The 18,257-nt window shown below is 52.2% G+C and overlaps 1 protein-coding gene across 2 annotated transcripts; it reads left to right on the top strand.

Annotated features, from left to right (window-relative positions):
- Nucleotides 1–432: 432 nt before the first annotated feature.
- Nucleotides 433–18,257, top strand: DENND2D (DENN domain containing 2D). Of its 2 annotated transcripts, none has more exons than XM_069478985.1 (12): nt 433–658; nt 5,317–5,492; nt 6,391–6,503; nt 7,143–7,212; nt 7,959–8,036; nt 9,176–9,316; nt 10,512–10,660; nt 12,888–13,065; nt 16,117–16,158; nt 16,578–16,662; nt 17,006–17,245; nt 17,699–18,257. In XM_069478985.1, the coding sequence occupies exons 1-12, from the start codon at nt 601–603 to the stop codon at nt 17,773–17,775; spliced, it is 1,407 nt and encodes a 468-aa protein (XP_069335086.1). In that variant the 5' UTR covers nt 433–600; the 3' UTR covers nt 17,776–18,257. The 2 variants fall into 2 exon arrangements, with proteins under 2 accessions (XP_069335086.1, XP_069335085.1); XM_069478984.1 differs by lacking the exon at nt 433–658 and adding an exon at nt 4,674–4,740.

Here is an 18,257-nt window from a genome sequence, read left to right on the forward strand (position 1 = left end):
AGTGGCAGGGCAAGGATTACCCCCATTTTGCTGCTCTGTCCGAGGACAAGATTGGCAGGAAGGCAGGCTCAGGACCCTAACCCACATCTCCAGGCCCTCCTCAGAAGTCCCAAGGGTGAAGAACGAATATGGCAAGAGACCTGGAGATGGCCAAGTGGCTAAAACAGTTGCAGGGGAGAGAAGCAGAGGGGTTGGAATGGTTTGAGGATCTGAAAACTGTCCCCTTCTGGGATTAGTCGGGAGCCACCTGGAAGGCGGTGACTTCAGCCACGACAAGCGCGTTTGCGGACTTCGGGGTTTGGAGAGTCAAGCTTCCCCGGGCGCCCCACGGAGGGTGGAAGCGAGGTGGCGCCGCCCCCTCCCGGACGCGCGTCGAGCGCCCTCGGTCACCCCGCACCGCCCGCAGAGGGCGAGGGAACAGCGGGCCCGCCCAGGTGCGCCAGGGGTTGGGCCGGAGCCCGGAAGGTACGCTGCCCCGCCCCGAACCTGTCCCCTCGGCCTCCCCCCGCGTGAAAGTGAAAGTGTCGGGACCGCGGAGGTCGAGGATTGGGGGGCGGGGCCGGCGCGGACCCGGGAGCGGGCGCCGGGCATCGAGGGGCCATGGATGGGCTCGGCCGCCGCCTTCGAGCCAGCCTGAGACTGAAGCGCGGCCACGGGGGTTAGTCCGGCCGGGGTGCGCCGGGGCTAGGGCGCGGGGACAGCGCGGGCACAGGGGAGCGGGGACTAGAGGCCGGCGGTGTGCGGGTCCAGGGGAGGGCGGCACGGGGTGGGATCCGGGAGCCTTTGGAGAGGTAATTCAAGAGGCCTGCGCGGGGATCAGGTGAGCTGGAGAGAGCGCAGGTAAAGGTGAGGAGGGTCAGGCTTGGGCGGGGTCGGAGGACTGCAAAGTGGCCGGGCCAGCGGGGGCGAGGGGGAGGCGCCGGCCAAAGGAAACCGTTGTGGGGCCCCAGGGCCACGTGTCCTTCCATCCAGGAAGCTGTGGTGCAACCGCAGTGTGCCTGCAGCGCCCGGCGCCCTCCGGAGGCGCTGCCTCAGCCCCGCGTTTGCCTGCCGCCCCGCCCCACCTCGCCGCTCCGAGACTTGGCAGTGGCTTTTGCCCACTTCCTGGGAGCCTGCGCCCCTGCCCCTGCCCCGCAGATAGCCATCGGCCACAGAAACTGGTCTCCCGAACTCGCACCCAGCGGCAGCTGGGTGCCCTGCAGAGCGTGGCCTTGGGCAGAGTTGGGGTAAAGCCTGCTCAGCTTTAGAGTGTGTGACCCAAGCAAGTCCCTCCTACCCAGACCCTCAACCCCCAGCAGTGAAATGGGGACTTCATTCATTTATTCGTTCATTCAACAAACTTTCGTTCCTGCTCACCACTAGCTAGTCCTGTGGCTGAGCAGCCATGACCCTGAGATACTTTGCCCAGAGGTCCCACCTTCTGAGGAGAAAAAAGAGGATTAGAAAGTGAGCAGGGGTCATTCCCAGGCAGCTCGCCCTCTCCAACAAGTCAAGAAGCCCAGTGAGCACTTCTCCTACTCCAAGCCCCGGAGTTGGAGGACTCCAGGGGATGGTCGGTGCTCCCTTCTCTGAACTTCAGTGACCTTTGACTGTTATGCTCTTTGTCCCATTCCCAGTCCTTCTGCCACCTCCTGTTCCTTCCCCAGCCCTTTCTCTGTTCTCCCTAAACACAGGTCTCCAATCTCCGCGCACCATGCGGGGAGGTCAGAGACCAGGGGCTGGGGCAGGGGCCTGGGGCTGCGCAACTGGGGCAGAGGCGTTCTCCCTTCTCTGGGGAGCATTGGCCTGGTCTTTCCTGGTCTTCCTAGACCCTGGGAAGCCTGTGTGGATGGATGGGGTCTGTTCCCCAAGGCCCAGAGGAGACGTTCCAGTTGTTCCCACCCACATGGGGGCTGATGATTGTGCCTGTAGGAGCTTCCTAGCACTGAGGAACTAACTGTAAGATGAACAGTCAGTAGTACCTGCCCTGAGCTCTAGCATCTGTCAGTCTCTCTTCATTTTCCATACCATCCTCCACCTTCTTGGGGATTTTCTCCTCGCTCTTTTGCCTTCCTGGCCCCAGGACAGTTGTGCATTGGGGGGGGGGGAGGGAGAGAGAGAGAGAATGTGTGTGTGTGTGTGTGTGTGTAATTATCCTGGTGGGTAGGAGTGGTGTGGCAGTGTCTCTGAGTTGAGAGCAGCTGAACTGGAAAAGGAAGGGTCAGCTTCCTAGGTCAAGGTCCTAGAAGGTCCCCTCACTTATATTCTAGATCAGCAGTCCCCAGCCTTTTTGGCACCAGGGACTGGTTTCATGGAACAATGTTTCCACTGACAGAGTGGGTGTAGGATAGGCGGAGCTCAGGTGGTGATGCGAGTGATGGGGAGTGGCTGTAAATACAGATGAAGCTTTGCTTGCTCCACCCCCCCCACCTCCTGCCACCACCGGCCCTCACCTCCTGCTGTGCACCGCCCCAGTTAAATTTCATGGAAGACAGTTTTTCCAAGGGGAGGGGGTGAGCGGCAGAGCTCTGCGACCCAGTCCCTAACAGGCCACGGGCTGGTATTGGTCCTTGGCCCAGAGGTTGGGGACAAGAGTTCTAGATGGTTCTGGGGCTTCAGTCAGGTGGCTGTGGGAGGGGCTTCTTGGGGGAGCAACAAGTGTAACCAGACTCCCGACTTCACTGGAAAAAGTGGCTCTCTTCTTAACTAAAACTCAGGATAATAATTCCTTTCTAGGGCACTGGGGATTAAATGAAGACGACTTCTAGGAAGCATATGCGTTTGATGGATGTTAATTTCTCTTATGCTTTCCTTTTCTGTTGATAACTCCTTTTGAACAGGGGGTAGGCAGACAAAGCAGTCTTTTGCTAAATTTCTTGGACCTCATCCCAAAAGTGTAGTTACTTTTATTCTCAAGGATATCTGAGTCGTGCCATATTCTTGACTCTCCTGATAAAGCAGGAGAAAATGAGCTGAACATGCAGCTGAAAGAATTTACGGAAAAGCATGATTTCTTGAGGTTCTGGAATGATCAATGAGAAGATTCTGGTTCTCAAAGCCCTTTGCAAACATCTGTGGGATGTTTGATGTGGAATGCACCCAGAAGACAGGAGCACGGACAGGGAGCTTCCATAATTCCCACCCCCAACAGGTCCTGTTAATTTTGAATAGCCCCTGAATTACTCTATGCCTCGGTTTCCCCATAGGTATCGGGAAGATGCCTGCTCCCCAGACGGGCAGTGAGGATTGTGCAATAAATCTGTGTAGGTTGCGAGTAAGGTGTGGTGATGGCTCTGAGTGTTCTGGTTCACTCTTCTCACCCATTCCAGCATCTGGAACTTCCTAATTTACTGTGATTGGGGCTCCCCCAGGAGCCATGGCCTTTTTTAGTCCTACAAAAGCTAGGTCTAGAGCTTTTAGGAGGAAGGCCTCTGTGTCCCCCAACCCAGCACCCCCTCTCTTCCAAAGGGCTGCTAATTCTTCACAGGAGTGGCAGACACTGGTCCCAACCCCTTTTGCCGCCTGCCTCCTCTTTGAGGCAACTTCCTGCAAAAGTCTTTCCCTCTTTCCCTTTACATTTTCTCGTTCAGGGGGGTCTGTGAGAAGCCGAGGTGATTTATTGCTATTTTTTCTCTCTTCCCCAGTCTCCAGACACAGCAGTGAGCTAGCAGCTCTGCTTGTAGCTTGTTCAGAAGCACTGACCTGGCCCAACAGGGGGACAGCTGAGGAAGAGGGGAGGGCGTTAATCACCCGGTTGCTTTCCACTGCCACCGAATGACCTTGAGGCTGCCGGTACAACCGGTCCCCTACCCTAGACTAGGGACAATCTCCTGAGTCACTGCTTCCTATTTGGGAAGACGGACTCTGCTAGGACACAGCGTTGGAGACAGAACTCTCTGCTTTAGCCCAGGATTGTGGTTATTTCTTATATATCAGGAAATCTCAGCTTAGAGATGGACTTTGCTCTCTACTTTACCATTAGGTGAAGAGGCTTTGGGTCCATATTATTTCCAGGACTCTCTCTCTTGCTTGAAGAATTAATCCATTTGGATAATTATTCATCTTAATTAGGGAAGGGCAGTGGCATCCTAGCTGCCTGGAGTGTTTGGTCCTGTTCTCTTGGTTGGCATCCTGAAGTCCTGGAAGTTCTAGAATCCAGCAAGTGGCCTTGCAGGGGTTTTCAGCTTCTGTTGACCAAGTCGAAAAGTGAAGGTCAGCAATCAAAGTTATAGGGGTACAAGATCCTTGTCCTGAGACCGGCGAGTTTCCAGCACCCACAGTCTGATGCTATCAGGCATTCTTCTCTGTCCTGAGATTGTAAACAAACTCCCTGCACAATCTGCAGCCAGCCCAGCATTCAAAGCCCTTAGCCCAGAAACAGCTGGGCCTTGGAGGTGTTTGCTCATGACCTTTTCTCTCGCCACACCCTGGGACTCCTGGGAGGAGCTGAGCTCTGTGCTGCAGTGCCAGGATGCGGCCTCTGTCAGTGCCGGCTTCTGCTGCCTTCCTGGGTCCTGTCACATCCTTCTTGCTCAACCATGGGGCGCACAGGATGGAAACTCCTCTCCCCTCTTTGGAAGACAGCGTGTGGCTTGGCTTCATAGAGTTGTGGCTGGAGACTGAAGGAGCAGGCTTTCTGTAGCCAGTCTGTGTTTGGGGGGGAGGGGAGTCCTCCCTGCCCGGAAGGCCCAGAGATGGAAGGACAAGTGGCAGGCCGGGTGCTCAGGATCTTCCGACACCGGCTGCCTCGACTCCGAGCAGGTCAGGACTGAACTACCCACTTCCTTGTTTTTAGGGTGACCCATTTAGTCAGGGCTGTTTCTTTCTTGAAATGCTCCTTCTTCCTCTTCCTTTATATCTTGACCTCCACATGGTCCCCCATGTGACTGGGCCAGGAGGCTTCCCCTGCTGGCTTTTAGAGTTGGCCATGCCCTCCATAAGGTTGGTATGGTCACAGTCTCGTGCCTCTTGGGCCTGTTCTGATTTAGTCAGTAGGAGTCTACTCTCAGGGCATACTGTTCTGGGACTGCTCTGGGCACCCTGCCGGTAGGCAGAGTCTCGTGGTTCCTTGGGGCCTAGGGCCTGCATGTGGCCTCTCCAGTACATTTCCTTGGCTTCCACATCAGTGGTTTCTTTCTTCCTCCTCTTGGGTCCCCATGGTTTCAAGTCTCCCAGGTTAGGTGTGGAAACTGCCCAACTGGCTCTGATCCTGTTCCGTGACCAGCAGCGCTGGCCAGGCTCCGGGTATCTCAGCAAGGAAGTCACCTAGATTCTCACAGACTCCACTCTGGGGATGGGTCAATGAGGTACTGAAGGGCCCTGGTGTCTCTGTTTCAGGATCTCCCCAGGACAATCCGGGGGAAGCTGTAAAGGAACCAGAAAGAGCCCAGGAGCACTCTCTGCCCAACTTTGCTGGAGGGCAGCACTTCTTTGAATACCTTCTTGTGGTTTCACTAAAAAAAAAGCGTTCAGGGGATGATTATGAGCCCACGATCACCTACCAGTTTCCCAAGGTAAGCACTGGGGCAGGGGGAGACAGACGACTGGGGTGTTTGAAAGGTGGGGGTGGGGGTGGTGTTCCATCTCCTTCTCCCCACCCTGGCAGGGCTTGTGTCTGGAGCTGTGCTGAGCTAGGGCTCACTGCTCTCCATTTCCTTCTTAGCTCAGCCCTAGTTCTCTGTTGTTATCACCCACAGAATCTAGGTCTCACTTCTTTGTAAGGGAGGGACCTAAGCCTCCTAGCAGGGAAAATAGGCTAGTTCTTTTGCCCGTTTTGGGACCTCCTGCTTCTCCCAAATTCCATCTTCAGTCACCCTTCTCTGTGGAGAAGCTTACCTTCTGCCAGACCTCCTAGAAGTCCCCTGCGTGGGTTGAGTGGGAAGGAGAGGGTGGGGCAGGCACATAGCTGGTGGGCAGGCACAGCACTCTGCCCCAGCCCAAGCATCACACTCCTTGTCTCATCCTGCGCTGGGTGAGGGTGGGAATAGGACATCCTTCTCGTTAACCCCTCTCATTAGCAGGTGTGGCAACTGAGCTGGCCGCTTCTCTTCTCTGATGTGGCATCTCTCTGACTTCGTCTTCCCAGAGGGCTGGGTCATCTCAGGGCCTTTCTGTATTCAGCGTGGCCCTGGCCTCCTTTCTGACTATGTAGATCCTCAAGATACTGAAGTGCAACCCAAGTTTATGTCGACTTGGCCCAGGGTGGGCTGTCTCAGCTTTGGGGTGGTTCCAGCCAGACTCAGAATGCAGACTGTGCAGAGTGACAGGCAAAGGCACCTGTTGGCCCTTGTACTAGTGGAAAAACTTAGACTGCTTCGGAGCCTCAAAAGAAGCCCACCAGCCCTCAAGCCCTCCCCTCCTGCCCTTGCCCCACCTCCATAGTCCACTTGTCTCTTTGTCTTTTCCTTATAGCGGGAGAACCTGCTTCGGGGCCAGCAGGAGGAGGAGGAGAGGCTGCTTAAAGCCATCCCCTTGTTCTGCTTCCCAGATGGGAATGAGTGGGCACCACTCACTGAGTACCCCAGGTAAGTGCTCAGCCCCGGGACAGGGGTATCTTACTGGGGGAGAAGGGACAAGTGTGAGCCGTGTGGCCCCTGTGGCCCCCTCATCTGCTGCACATGCTGACTTCCTGCCAGGGAGTGGAGTTGATTCATTTATAAACATCTTGCCTGGGGTTTCTCAAGGCCAAGGATATTAGCTATCAGTGTGACCAGTCACCTCTGTTCAAATAAGGGTGGGATTCTCCCACCTGTCCTAGGAGGTAGTCAGTGCTTTTGACTCTGCCATTGGCAGGAGCTGGACTCAGTAGAAGGCCTGTGGCCTTAAGACGGCTGTATAGCAAAGCCCCTTGCAGCATGAGCTCTGGAATTTGACTGCCTGAGTTTGAAGTTTGGCTTCACCATTTGAGTTGCATGACCTTGGAAAAGGAACACCCTTTCATAGCTTCCGTTCCTTGAACCTACCTCAAAGAGTTGTTTTGAGAATTAAATGAGATGATGCATTTAGGGCTTGAAACCAAGGACTTAATAAATTATTAGTGTTACTGCTGCTGTGATTAATCAGCAGCTCCCCTTTGCTCTCCTCTCTACCCCGCACGTGCTGACTGCCTTCCTGTTTAGAATCCAGTGAGCAAATGCAAACCACGCCTGTCTGCTCTTTCTTAGGGAGACCTTCTCCTTCGTTCTGACCAATGTGGATGGGAGCAGAAAGATTGGATACTGCAGGCGCCTCTTGGTCTGTGCAGCTCAGAACTGCCCCTTCCTCTCTGCAGCCTGCTCAGCTCCACAGCTGGGCTTACTCAAGCCTCAGCTGCAAAAGCCCAGGCTCCTTGGCAGCAGTATTTGTAGACAGCACAGCCCTGCATCTGCTGCCATGTTAGTGCCCCTTCCGTCACCCTGCAAGAACGAAGACCTGACCAATGCCCCTCCTGGCCTGCCTGGGGGACCTATGCAGGCCGTGCTCCGGGCTGTGCTCTCCCCAGCTTTCAATAGCTCTCCTCTGTGTGAGAAGCTCCAACTGCTCCTCCTCGTGCCTTCTCTATCCAGGCCTGCTTGCCTTGGCCCCTGGAGCCTCCCAGAGCAGAGGCTGGGATTTGGACAGTTAGGTTCAAATCTTAGGTCTCAGGGGGATTCTCCAAGTTCCCTTTATAGTGCTTTCCTCCCTGGCCATTTCCTCATCTCTGAGACACACTTGCTTTCCTCTCTGCTGACCCCAGACTGTGATGGTACTGAAAGTGGCAGTGCTTACCCCTGAGCCCATTCAGAGCCCTCAAGGACTCTTCTCTCGACCTTGCTGGCCTCTCTGACCTCCCTGCAGCCTGTCCCATGAATGGAGCCTCTGGATAGCCAGGCCTTTCTCCGTCAGGCCTGCCATTCACTGTAACCCCCCACCAACCCCCGGCCTTGTGCCCCACCAGCCCCCACTGGGAGAAGCTCCTGGGGAGGCTGCAGCGCTGAAGGCACCTCTCTGCCCCTCCCCAGCCCGCCGGCCCTGGCCCGCGCCTTCCCAAAGTGTACTGCATCATCAGCTGCATCGGCTGCTTCGGCTTGTTCTCCAAGGTAGGGGTGGAACAGGATTCCTCAGAGCCTGCTAGGCCTGTTCAGCTTCCGGGTTCTGCCTGGCTGCCTGCCCTGCCTTGCAACCCGGGCCCTCAGTGGAGCTCTTCCCCCACAGCCAGGGTCAGCAGCGAGGCACGCTTGGGGAGACAGAGGCAAAGTAGGGCTTGGGCTCGACTTGATTTTAGGGAAAAGTGGAACCTGAATCTAGGGGACTGGATGCCTTGCAGAGAGAGCCACCGTTCCCACTCTAGCCTAGGGGGAAGGCACTGAAGCAGGACTCGGGGAAGAGCCACAGGAGTCCTCTGCCCTGCGTTTGAGTTTCCTCATCTGCCAAGTGGATATAATGATCCCTCACCTTCCTGTCTCACAGGTTGCTGTGAGGCTCAAATGAGGTGATATATTAGAAGTCTCTTTATAAAATGCAGAGCACTAAACAAATATGAAGACAGTCATTATACAATAAGGGATGTGAGACTCCCTCTGACTCCTTCGAGGGTAGGAGAGCAGCCGAGGTCCCCAGTACTTCTGCTGGAGCTAATTTGAGTGCCAGTACACCCGAGTCAGGACCTGAGAGCATGGATGGGGTCTGGCCGTGGTGGCCAGAAAGGGCTTCATTGTGCTGTGCCTCCAGCAGGACCCTTGGAGAAGGGGAGGAGGAAACTCTGTCATCCTTTGCTTGGGCAGAGCAGTGTTCAGAGGTGTGGGGGCTGTCCCTGGCCCTGGGAGTCTCCAGTGGGAGTTCGAGGACAGAGTGGCACCAAGAGGCCTTGGCTTCTTGGCTTCCACTTCAACCAGCGTGAATGAACTTGGCACCATTGTGGATGATGAGTTTCCTCTGGTGTGACTTCATGGGGAGATAGTTTTATGTTGGTGTGAAGAGAAGGGAGGAATACGGATTGATAGAGTGAGAATGAAAAGAAGAAGGCCAGGAACAAGGAGGTCTCATGCAGGAGATAAACAGCAGGTTATTTAGCGTGAGAGCAGGTTAGTTAGCAGGAACAGTTGGTGGAGGGGCCTAGAAGACACATGAGGATTAGCTGAACCAGCGTGAGAACCTTATGATGCTCAGGGGCACACGGGGTCTCTGCCACTCACCCAGTAGCATCCCTTTGAGCCTCCTGTGGTCCTTTTCCCTGCAGATCCTGGATGAAGTGGAGAAGAGGCATCAGATCTCCATGGCTGTCATCTACCCGTTCATGCAGGGCCTCCGAGAGGCGGCCTTCCCTGCTCCCGGGAAGACTGTCACCCTTAAGAGCTTCATCCCAGACTCGGGCACCGAGGTGTGTTAGCAAAAAGGGCAAGACCCTTCCTGGCTGGAGAGGGTGGGCTTCTTTGGCGCCTCTCATCACTGTTCTTCCATTCACCAGGTTTAAGTACAGAGAAGCTGAGCCCAGGTGGGCTGGGCTGGGCTAGAATGGTTGGCAGAGCTGAAAATCAAACCCCAATTTTCTAATACTTCTAACCAGATGCCCCTGAGCACCTAGTTACTGCCCAAGCCACCTTGACTTTTATGTATAATAAATAAACCATGTAAGTTGAGGCTTCTGGTACTAGAAAGGACTTTGCCCCCAGCACCCAAACTGTCACTTGCCCTTATTCTCCTCTGTCTGTCCTCTCTCTCTACCTCCTGGCCTCTATCTATTTCTTATCATCTGTCCCCGCCCTTCGGTCCCCACCCAAGCCACAGGGGCCTGCTGTTGTTTTAAGACACCAAGCTGACTGAGGCAGCAAAGGGAACATTGTTCTATAAATTGTGGTCCTGACCCAGGAACTCTGAACAGTCTGTTTGCTCCTCTGAAGCTTGGCTTCCCCACAGGAAGATAAGGGGAGGAGCCAGAAGTTTTCATTTACTTAAAATATAAGTACCAGATGCTTGCTGGGTGCCACGCTGTACTATTTTCTGGGTATGCAGTTGTGACCAAAGTGAATGCGATCCCTGACCTCATGGAGCTAAAAATCCAGTAGGGAAGATAGACATTAAGTAAACATACCAGTACATTTATAATTATGAATTATATAACTGTGATGAAAGAAAAAGCCAGGGTGCTACATGAGGAAAAAGATGGTAAGTATTAGGGGGCCAAGGGGGGACCTCTGGGACCTGAAGGAGGACAAGGATGAAGGGAGCAGAGCAACGCAGGGGGTGGGCCCAGCGCGAGCCGTGCTGCAGGTAGGAAAGAGGCGAGTGCTCTGGGAACAGAAGTGGATGTGGAGAAGCTTGGGGAGAGGCAGGAGGTGTTCAGGGAGGTGAGGGAGGGAGGGGGCAGGACCAGAGGGCTGCGCTCAAGATTATACCCGTGCTGTTCTCGCCCAGAGGAAAGCCATCCATGGGATTCTAGCAGGGGAGAAAGACAGGTTGAGATTCACTCCCGTGGAGAGAAGCAGTAAAGGCTGGTAGAGCCCAGCACTCCCGGGCCTGCGTGGTCTGGCGGTGTGGTGACACCCTCCCTCTCTCTCTCTCTGGTTTCCCCACAGTTCATTTCACTGACACGGCCCCTGGACTCCCACCTAGAACACGTGGATTTTAGTTCTCTGTTGCACTGTCTCAGTTTTGAACAGATACTTCAGATCTTTGCCTCTGCGGTGCTGGAGAGAAAAATCATCTTCCTGGCCGAAGGTCTCAGGTGGGCCCAGCTGCTGAATGGCTCACGTGGACTGGCCGGCATTCCCGAGTTCCAGGGAACAGAACGAGGCTCTCTGAGGAAATCGGGCTGTAGGGCCCTTGTGCCCACCCTCCTGCTTCCAGCTCTTTGATCTGCACCTTAAGCCTAGAGAAACAGCCTCCCCTGCCTCCAAACTGCTGCCTGGGCCTGGAGAAATTTCCTGACTTAGTCTGAGGAGAGCAGGAAAGACAGCCCAGGCAGACCAGTTAGGGTGGATGCAGACCTGATTCTGCCCTTGCAAGGCTGAGGGAGGAAGGGAGGGTGGAGGACAGGGCAGGAAGGCAGATAATAGCATGGAGGTTAGGCCCATCTATCCTTTTATTCACTCATTCAACAAACATTTATTGCATGCCAACTGTTTGCCAGGTGCCAAGCATTGGGAAGATACAAACAAAGCAATGGTGCTTGACCTTAAGGTGATGCAAAATTATATAGTGTTTCCTAAGTATTGACAGCAGCAGAATGAGGTTCGAGTCTTATTCTTCCACTTTTAGCTATGAGGTGTCCCTTGAGTTAGTTTCTTAACTTCTTGAAGTCATGATCTCCTTATCTGTAAAATGGAAATAATGATTGTACTTAACTCGTAAAGCCATGGTGGGGGTTAAATGAAATAATGCACCTCAGGACCTAGCACCCTGCCAGGCACATATTGGTAAGCGCTAGCTGCTATGCGTAGGAACTTCACAGTTGAGTATATCCCTGCGCATAGTCGACGCAGGGTACTGTCATGTCTGGGTGTCTACCTCTGAGGGGGTTCAAGTCTGAGAAAGACACAGTGAGATGTGACAGAATGGAGAAGAAAAAAAAAATCACAAAACAGTAGGTGTGAAGCTTGTATTCATATCTGCAGAGGGAGAGAACTAATGATATTGGGCAGACAGCCCTGGTTCTGTCTTTTAGGGAAGAAAAAGGTGTTAGGGACTCGAATAACAGAAGTCAGAGGGGCACTCGAATGTCATGGGTTTCAGAGGAAAGGAACCCGGGGCAGGGAATAGGGTCTGTGAGTTGAAAATTCTATAAAAATCAGGGATATCCAAAAAGGAGCAAGTTGTAGGCTAATCCTCAAGGGAAGTGGCATAATCTTTTGCTTTGGAAATAGCCTGTATGGAAACCAGAAGTTTCCGTGTGGCTGGAGCTGGGTTCTGGCCCTGCCCCCTCAGATCAGTTTGGGATGTGAAGGATGGTAGGCTTCACCTCTCAGGCGCTAACTCTCTCCAGGGAAATCCCAGCACTCCCCACTTCCTTCCCACTGAGTTTTGCATATCCCTGAAGCTCACGTAGGGTGGGGACTTCCAGTCAGTCTGAGCCTTGGGCAGACTCTCAGAGACTCAATCTTGTTAAGTCAGGAAGTGTTAGCTTGATACCAAGAATTGAAACGAGGATTCCCGCATCTGTTTTTGTTGGCCTTGGCTTTGGGGCAGTTTGGCCGGAGGAGTGAAGAGCCAGGAAAGCTAGTGGAGAACAGAGAAGACAGAGTGGGCTGTGTGTGTGGTAGGGGGAGGAGTGGGGGCCGAGTTGTGACCTGGGCAGGAATGACACGAGGAATACTTCACTGGAAAGGCTGGAGGAGCTACCTCTGTGGGACTTTCCACGTAGGAATTGCTGGGCAGAGGTTCCTGGAACCTTGGAATTTCCCAAATTAACTCAGGCACCAACCTGGTAACCTTTAATAAGCCTGAGTGCCCAGAGGGAGCCATGCGAGGTAAGGGCCGGGATGAGGATGGCCAAACATCAGGAAGAAAAATAGGCTTTGCCTCTCCGCTGAGGCCCCAGTGTTTACACATTTGCCTCTTCACTACACTGTGAGTTCTTTAAAAGCAGGTCAGTGTCTCCCGGTATCCACACCCCTAGCACAGCTGTGAGCACATAGTGGGGGCTCAATCAGTTATCTGCTTGAATGAAGGCCACTCTTCCCTCCCTTCTTTGGAGTCACTTTTATTTTTGGCCAGTAGTGAGTTGAGGAAGACTCACTGGGAAAAGAATGACCAAATAGAGGTGCCTCTCTGGCTTAGTGGGGTCACGGCCTCTCCTGGTGTCTGTCCCACCCCTCCCAGCAACGCGTGGTTACAAGCTCTGCGACCACCGTGGCACCCAGACTTGCTGCGATCGCTGCTGTCGGCAGTGGGCTACGGTGGTGTATGGGGTGGAGGTGCGGGGCCCCTCTGACTCTCGTTCTCCTCTGTCCCAGCACCCTGTCCCAGTGCATCCACGCCGCTGCCGCGCTGCTCTACCCCTTCAGCTGGGCACACACCTACATCCCTGTTGTCCCCGAGAGCCTTCTGGCCACCGTCTGCTGCCCCACTCCCTTCATGGTTGGAGTACAAATGCGCTTTCGGCAGGAGGTCATGGACAGCCCCATGGAAGAGGTATGAGGCTGCAAGAAGAGTGAATGCTTTGGAGTCAGGCAGATTTGGATTCGGATCCCAGCTCTGCTACTAACAGCCGTGTGACTAGGGGCAAGTTACTTAGCCTCGTTAAGCCTGAGCTTCCTCATTTGTACAATGGGGATAACGATGTTCAGTTCTTAGGGATAGTGGGGGAAATAACGGGCATAAAGCTCCTAACCTGATGCCTGGCACATAGTTGATGCTCAATAAATGCTGGCCTCTTTTCCTAAAGGCTTTCCCTTCAGACTTAAGGGGCAGCACCTCGCTTATTCAGGGGTCATCAGATTGTCCTCCGCCAGCTCGCCCTAATGAGCTGTCTCTGGGGTGTCCCATCTCACCCCAGTGGATGACACAGCTGGTCTACATCACACACACCCCACTGGAATTTGTTCAGATTCCATGTAAGTGAGCTAACATAACCCTCCTGCAAACTATGAGGGTTGAAAATGCAGATTTTTGCGGCAAAAGCCATCTTTCTGAGTAGCTCAGAGCTCAGTTGGCTAATGAGAATGTAGGACCCAATCTCCTTTGATTTGATTAGTTTCTTATTTTTTGGCAGTGCTGCAAACACACCAGAGGCCTCAGTTGTGAAAATGGGCATTAACAGCATAAATCTATCCCCAGTGTTGGAAAAACATCTCAAAACATGTGCTCTGCTTTCAGTTGTCAGTGGGAACTTTGAAAGCACAGCATGTTACTACATCTTAAGCCAGAAGAGGTACTTGGGAGTGTCTGCCCTGGCTAACCACTGACTCACCCTGTGCAGAGAAAGGCTTACCAAGGGGAGAGGGAGGCTCTGGAAGTAAGCTATGAAGAGGATGGAGCCAGCCCTACTGGAAGGGTTTCCCCATTTTACATAAGAGATAACTGAGGTCCAGGGAACTCAACTGACTTATCTGGAGCCACACAAGCAACAGGGGAACGTAGCACACATAAAACCTAAGCCCCTGCTTAGAAAGCATTGCTGGGAAGTAAAGAAGCAGGCTGCGTTTCCCTTCTTTGCTTCCTCAGTCCACCCACCCTTCCTCAGAACTGCTGAGTACACATGCCCTTTGAACCAGCATCAGCCTTGTGACTAACTTGAGACAGAGTATTAGCCCCGTGTTTAGCAATAAATGTCCCAACCTCAGAAGTTATGAAACTTCCTGACTCTGCAGCTCCAGCTCCTCAGAAGCTGTGGCTCCTCCGCTGATGACCAGTCAGAGTCCGGCTCCTACTATGCAAGAGCCTTGGCCTGTTTTATTCCTAAGCAATTGCTCTGTGAAATGGGCACGGGGTGCGGAAGGGGAGGGCCACGTGGCCAGGATGGGTGTTGGGGGGGATCCCCTGACTTCCCATATAAGCTCTCTTGAAGGGGTTACTCTAGAGACAATAATATGCCCCAATACTGGAACAACCTTGAAAAACAAAATTCTTCAGACACACTCTTTCCTCCTAACCCCCAACAGCCTTGCCTGCATGAAGGCATCTGAGCCCATGTATACAAGTTGTTTCAGGCCTGGACTAGTCCAATTTTCCTCCCCTGATGATGCGTAATTACAGTGCATGCTCTGGTTTTTGGCGTACTTTCCAGCGCCTCTCTTTTCTTGTGTTTGGAAGAGGGGGACGTGGAGAATTCATTCACCCCATTGTCAAGACAAAGGGTCACAAACTGAAAAGAAGACCAGCAGGCATTTAAATGACCAACACTGACTGGATTTGGGAGATGATGGTAAATTGGTGAGCACATACCCTGTCTAAAGGGGACAGCTGCTACTCAGTTCTATCTGAATGTTGCCCTTTAGAAATGGGGACCAGGACCAGTGTTACAGCTCTGACTTTTCAGGAGAAGCCAGAAATCCAATTTTTTTTTTTTTTTTTTTTTTTTGAGACAGGGTCTTGCTCTTTTGCTCTGGCTAGAGTGCAGTGGATCATTATAGCTCACAGCAACCTCAAACTCTTGGGCTCAAGTGATCCTCCTGCCTCAGCCTCCCGAGTAGCTGGAACTACAGGTGTGCACCACCATGCCTGACTAATTTTTCTATTTTGTGTAGAGGCGGGGTCTCAGGCTGGCAAAAATCCAAATTTTGTGTGAAATATTCCAATTTAAACATTGAAAACAAATCCAATTATTTAAAGAACACTCTGAAGATCAAAGAAATAGATCTGCTCATTGAAATCAGTCAGCCAGGTGCCTCTTTGTAATCTCTGGTCTAGACTGAAGGCCCCTCAGGCGGCGATGGAGCTAGTACTGGAACTCAGGTCCTCCAAGTTCCAACCCTGTGCTTGTCTCACCTGCAGCCTGTAGATACATGGTCTCCTCACTTTCTTTCCTTCTCTCTACCTGTTGACCCTGGGCTCATTTCCTTCCCTTGCCGAGTTTCCTGCTGGAAGCCCAAAGCTCTGAGTTTTTCCCATAGAATTCCAGGCAACTGTACATAAAATTGTTACAAGCATTAAAAGAAATCAAAAGATGCCAGTCTTTGTCCCACATGGCAGGGAGTTGAAGGGGGGTCGGAGAGAGAGGAATGCAGTCCCAATCTAGGTTTGGAAACAAACTGGTCTTCTTATTTGTTAGCAGAGTGACCTCAGGCAACTTAACTTCTTTGGATTTGTTTCCTCACCTACAAAATGGAGACAGTATCTATCTGCCTCACAGGACTGTTGTGAGGATTAAATGAGATGAAATGGGTAAAGCACTTACATGTGCCACGTACTAAATGCTCCACATACAGAAGCAATTTCTGCAGTCAATGTTTTACTAAGGGAGTGACTGGTTGTGGCTTCCCATATTGTATTCCCCTTCCACATTAGCTCTTTCTCCTACCTTCCTCCACACACCCACACCCTTTCCCCAGGAAGGGAACTGAGATTTCCAGAAGGGAATGGTGAGGAAGGAGAATGCCAGACAGGAAATGAGATTGGATGTTGATTTTGTTGCTATGTGAGCTGAAAGGTACAGCCACAGGCAGAAATGGAGATGGTGAGTCCTCCTGAGGTCTATGAAGAAAGGGAAAGAGAAAAAGCCATTCTATGATATCTTTATTTCAGGTCCTGTTGGTGAATCTTTGTGAAGGAACTTTCTTATTGTCGGTAAGTGTCTGGGATCCCCTGCAGGCCCAGCACCAACTCAAGCACTGTAGTCTCATCATGCTCCATTTATTTCAACATTAAGTACTTCTATTGAGTGGGAACCCGTGCTAACGAGACTTTCCTCTCAAGGAGCCCACACAGATACAGGTGACTTCACTGCAAGGTAGTCAGTGTTAGTGCATTTCAAGCAGGGGGTATAAACCAAGTACCACAGGATTCGAGAGGCTCCCCCACTAATGTTTAGAGTCAAACTGAAGACCAAGAAACAGCCTCTGTTGTTTCTCTACTATGTGGTGGATAATTTCGGGATAGAGTGGGGTACAGAATTCATATCCTTCTCATGCTCTTCTGCCAACCCCCTTCATTCCATACCTCCTTCCTGCCTGCTTGACCACTGAGCTAACCATGTCCTCTCCTAGGTTGGTGATGAAAAAGACATCCTACCACCAAAGCTTCAGGAGGACATCTTAGGCTCTCTTGGTCGGGGGATCGATGAGTTAAAGAGTAAGTCGTAGGTCCCTCTTATTTGGGGTTTCTCCAGGGACATCGAGGGTCTGATTCTCAACTATTTCCTTCCAGAACTAAAATGAACTTACTCAGCAGTGCTAGGCCAGTCTCGGAGGCCTACATTCCGGGGGAAGTTTGAGTATGGGATTTTATTCTTCCTCAGCAATGGCAGAGAACCCATAACCAGGCTCCCATTTCAGTCAGTCAGTAATCATGAACCCTACCCCACAGCTTTCCCCAGGAGCTTTCAGCTTGCAATGAAAGCCATACTTGGAGGTTGAGTTTGGGTAGTTTCATCCTTCTGCTCTCCTCTCAGATGGCCTTTTTATGTCCCCTGCAGCTTCAGAAGAAATCAACGAGCATGTTTCAGGCCCTTTCGTGCAGTTCTTTGTCAAAACTGTGGGCCACTATGCTTCCTATATCAAGCGGGAGGCAAACGGGCAAGGCCACTTCCAAGAACGGTCCTTCTGTAAGGCTCTGACCTCCAAGACCAAACGCCGATTTGTGAAGAAATTTGTGAAGACACAGCTCTTCTCCCTCTTCATCCAGGAAGCCGAGAAGAGCAAGAATCCCCCTGCAGGTACAGCGGCAGCCCCCATCATTCTAAGCCCAGAGATGGTCACCTCTAGGATGAAGAGGAGGGGAGGAAAGAGTATTTCTCTATAGAGGCTCACAAAATAGCTGTAATTTTATTAATGGGTTGAAATGAAGTAATACGAAGCCTAAGAAAATGTCTCATGGGCTGATATTTTGTAGAAGCTGTTCCATTTATCAGCCAGCAGGACTAGGCCCTTTTATCTTTGTTTTAATCTAGAGCTAATTTCTGCTAATTACCCTGTTTGTGGGCCCCCTTTTGAGCCAAATACTGGGATCTCCAGAAGTCTGAGGGCATGGGAATCGAGGCGTGTGTGTGGGGATGGGGTGGGGTAGAGGAGCATGGGGAGCAGAAGATATTTCTGGGCTGTTCTCCTGAGCTCATCACAGTCCGCCTGACCAGATTAGATGCCTCTAACACCTGTATCTGAACCCACAGGCTATTTCCAACAGAAAATACTTGAATATGAGGAACAGAAGAAACAGAAGAAACCAAGGGAAAAGACTGTGAAATAAGAGCTGTGTGAACAAGAGAGACTAGACCTACAGGCCAGTGCTGGACTTCAGCCCCTGCCAGAGTGGTAGGATCAGGGAAGCTTTCAGCCCCCGGAATCCACAGCCTCCTTCCGAGTCCACCATCCAGGTCTTGCTTCAAACTGGTGACCGAGTTTGGTATCCCTGGTATCAGCTTTTTCAGGACTTTGGAGGGCTCTGACTCTGTGCTCACAGAACTGGGCCCAGAGCTGCATTTTTTGCAGAGGTGACACAGAGCAGGAAATAGTAGTACAGGTGTTGTAGATGCTTGGTTAAAAGTTGTTGCAACTGCCCTCCCTTGGGGACCACTGTTACAAAATCTTGAATAGAGAACAGAGTTGTGACCCAAAGGCCTAGCCCCTCCACATAAAAAAAGATCTGTGGACATGTGAGGATGAGAGTAAAGAGGAAAATCTTATTGCTTATGTGTGTGTCTTTGGCTTCCACTATGGGGGGAGAACCAG

This window comes from Eulemur rufifrons, chromosome 8, assembly GCF_041146395.1.
Source record: "Eulemur rufifrons isolate Redbay chromosome 8, OSU_ERuf_1, whole genome shotgun sequence".
Classification (NCBI taxonomy): Eukaryota; Metazoa; Chordata; class Mammalia; order Primates; family Lemuridae; genus Eulemur; species Eulemur rufifrons.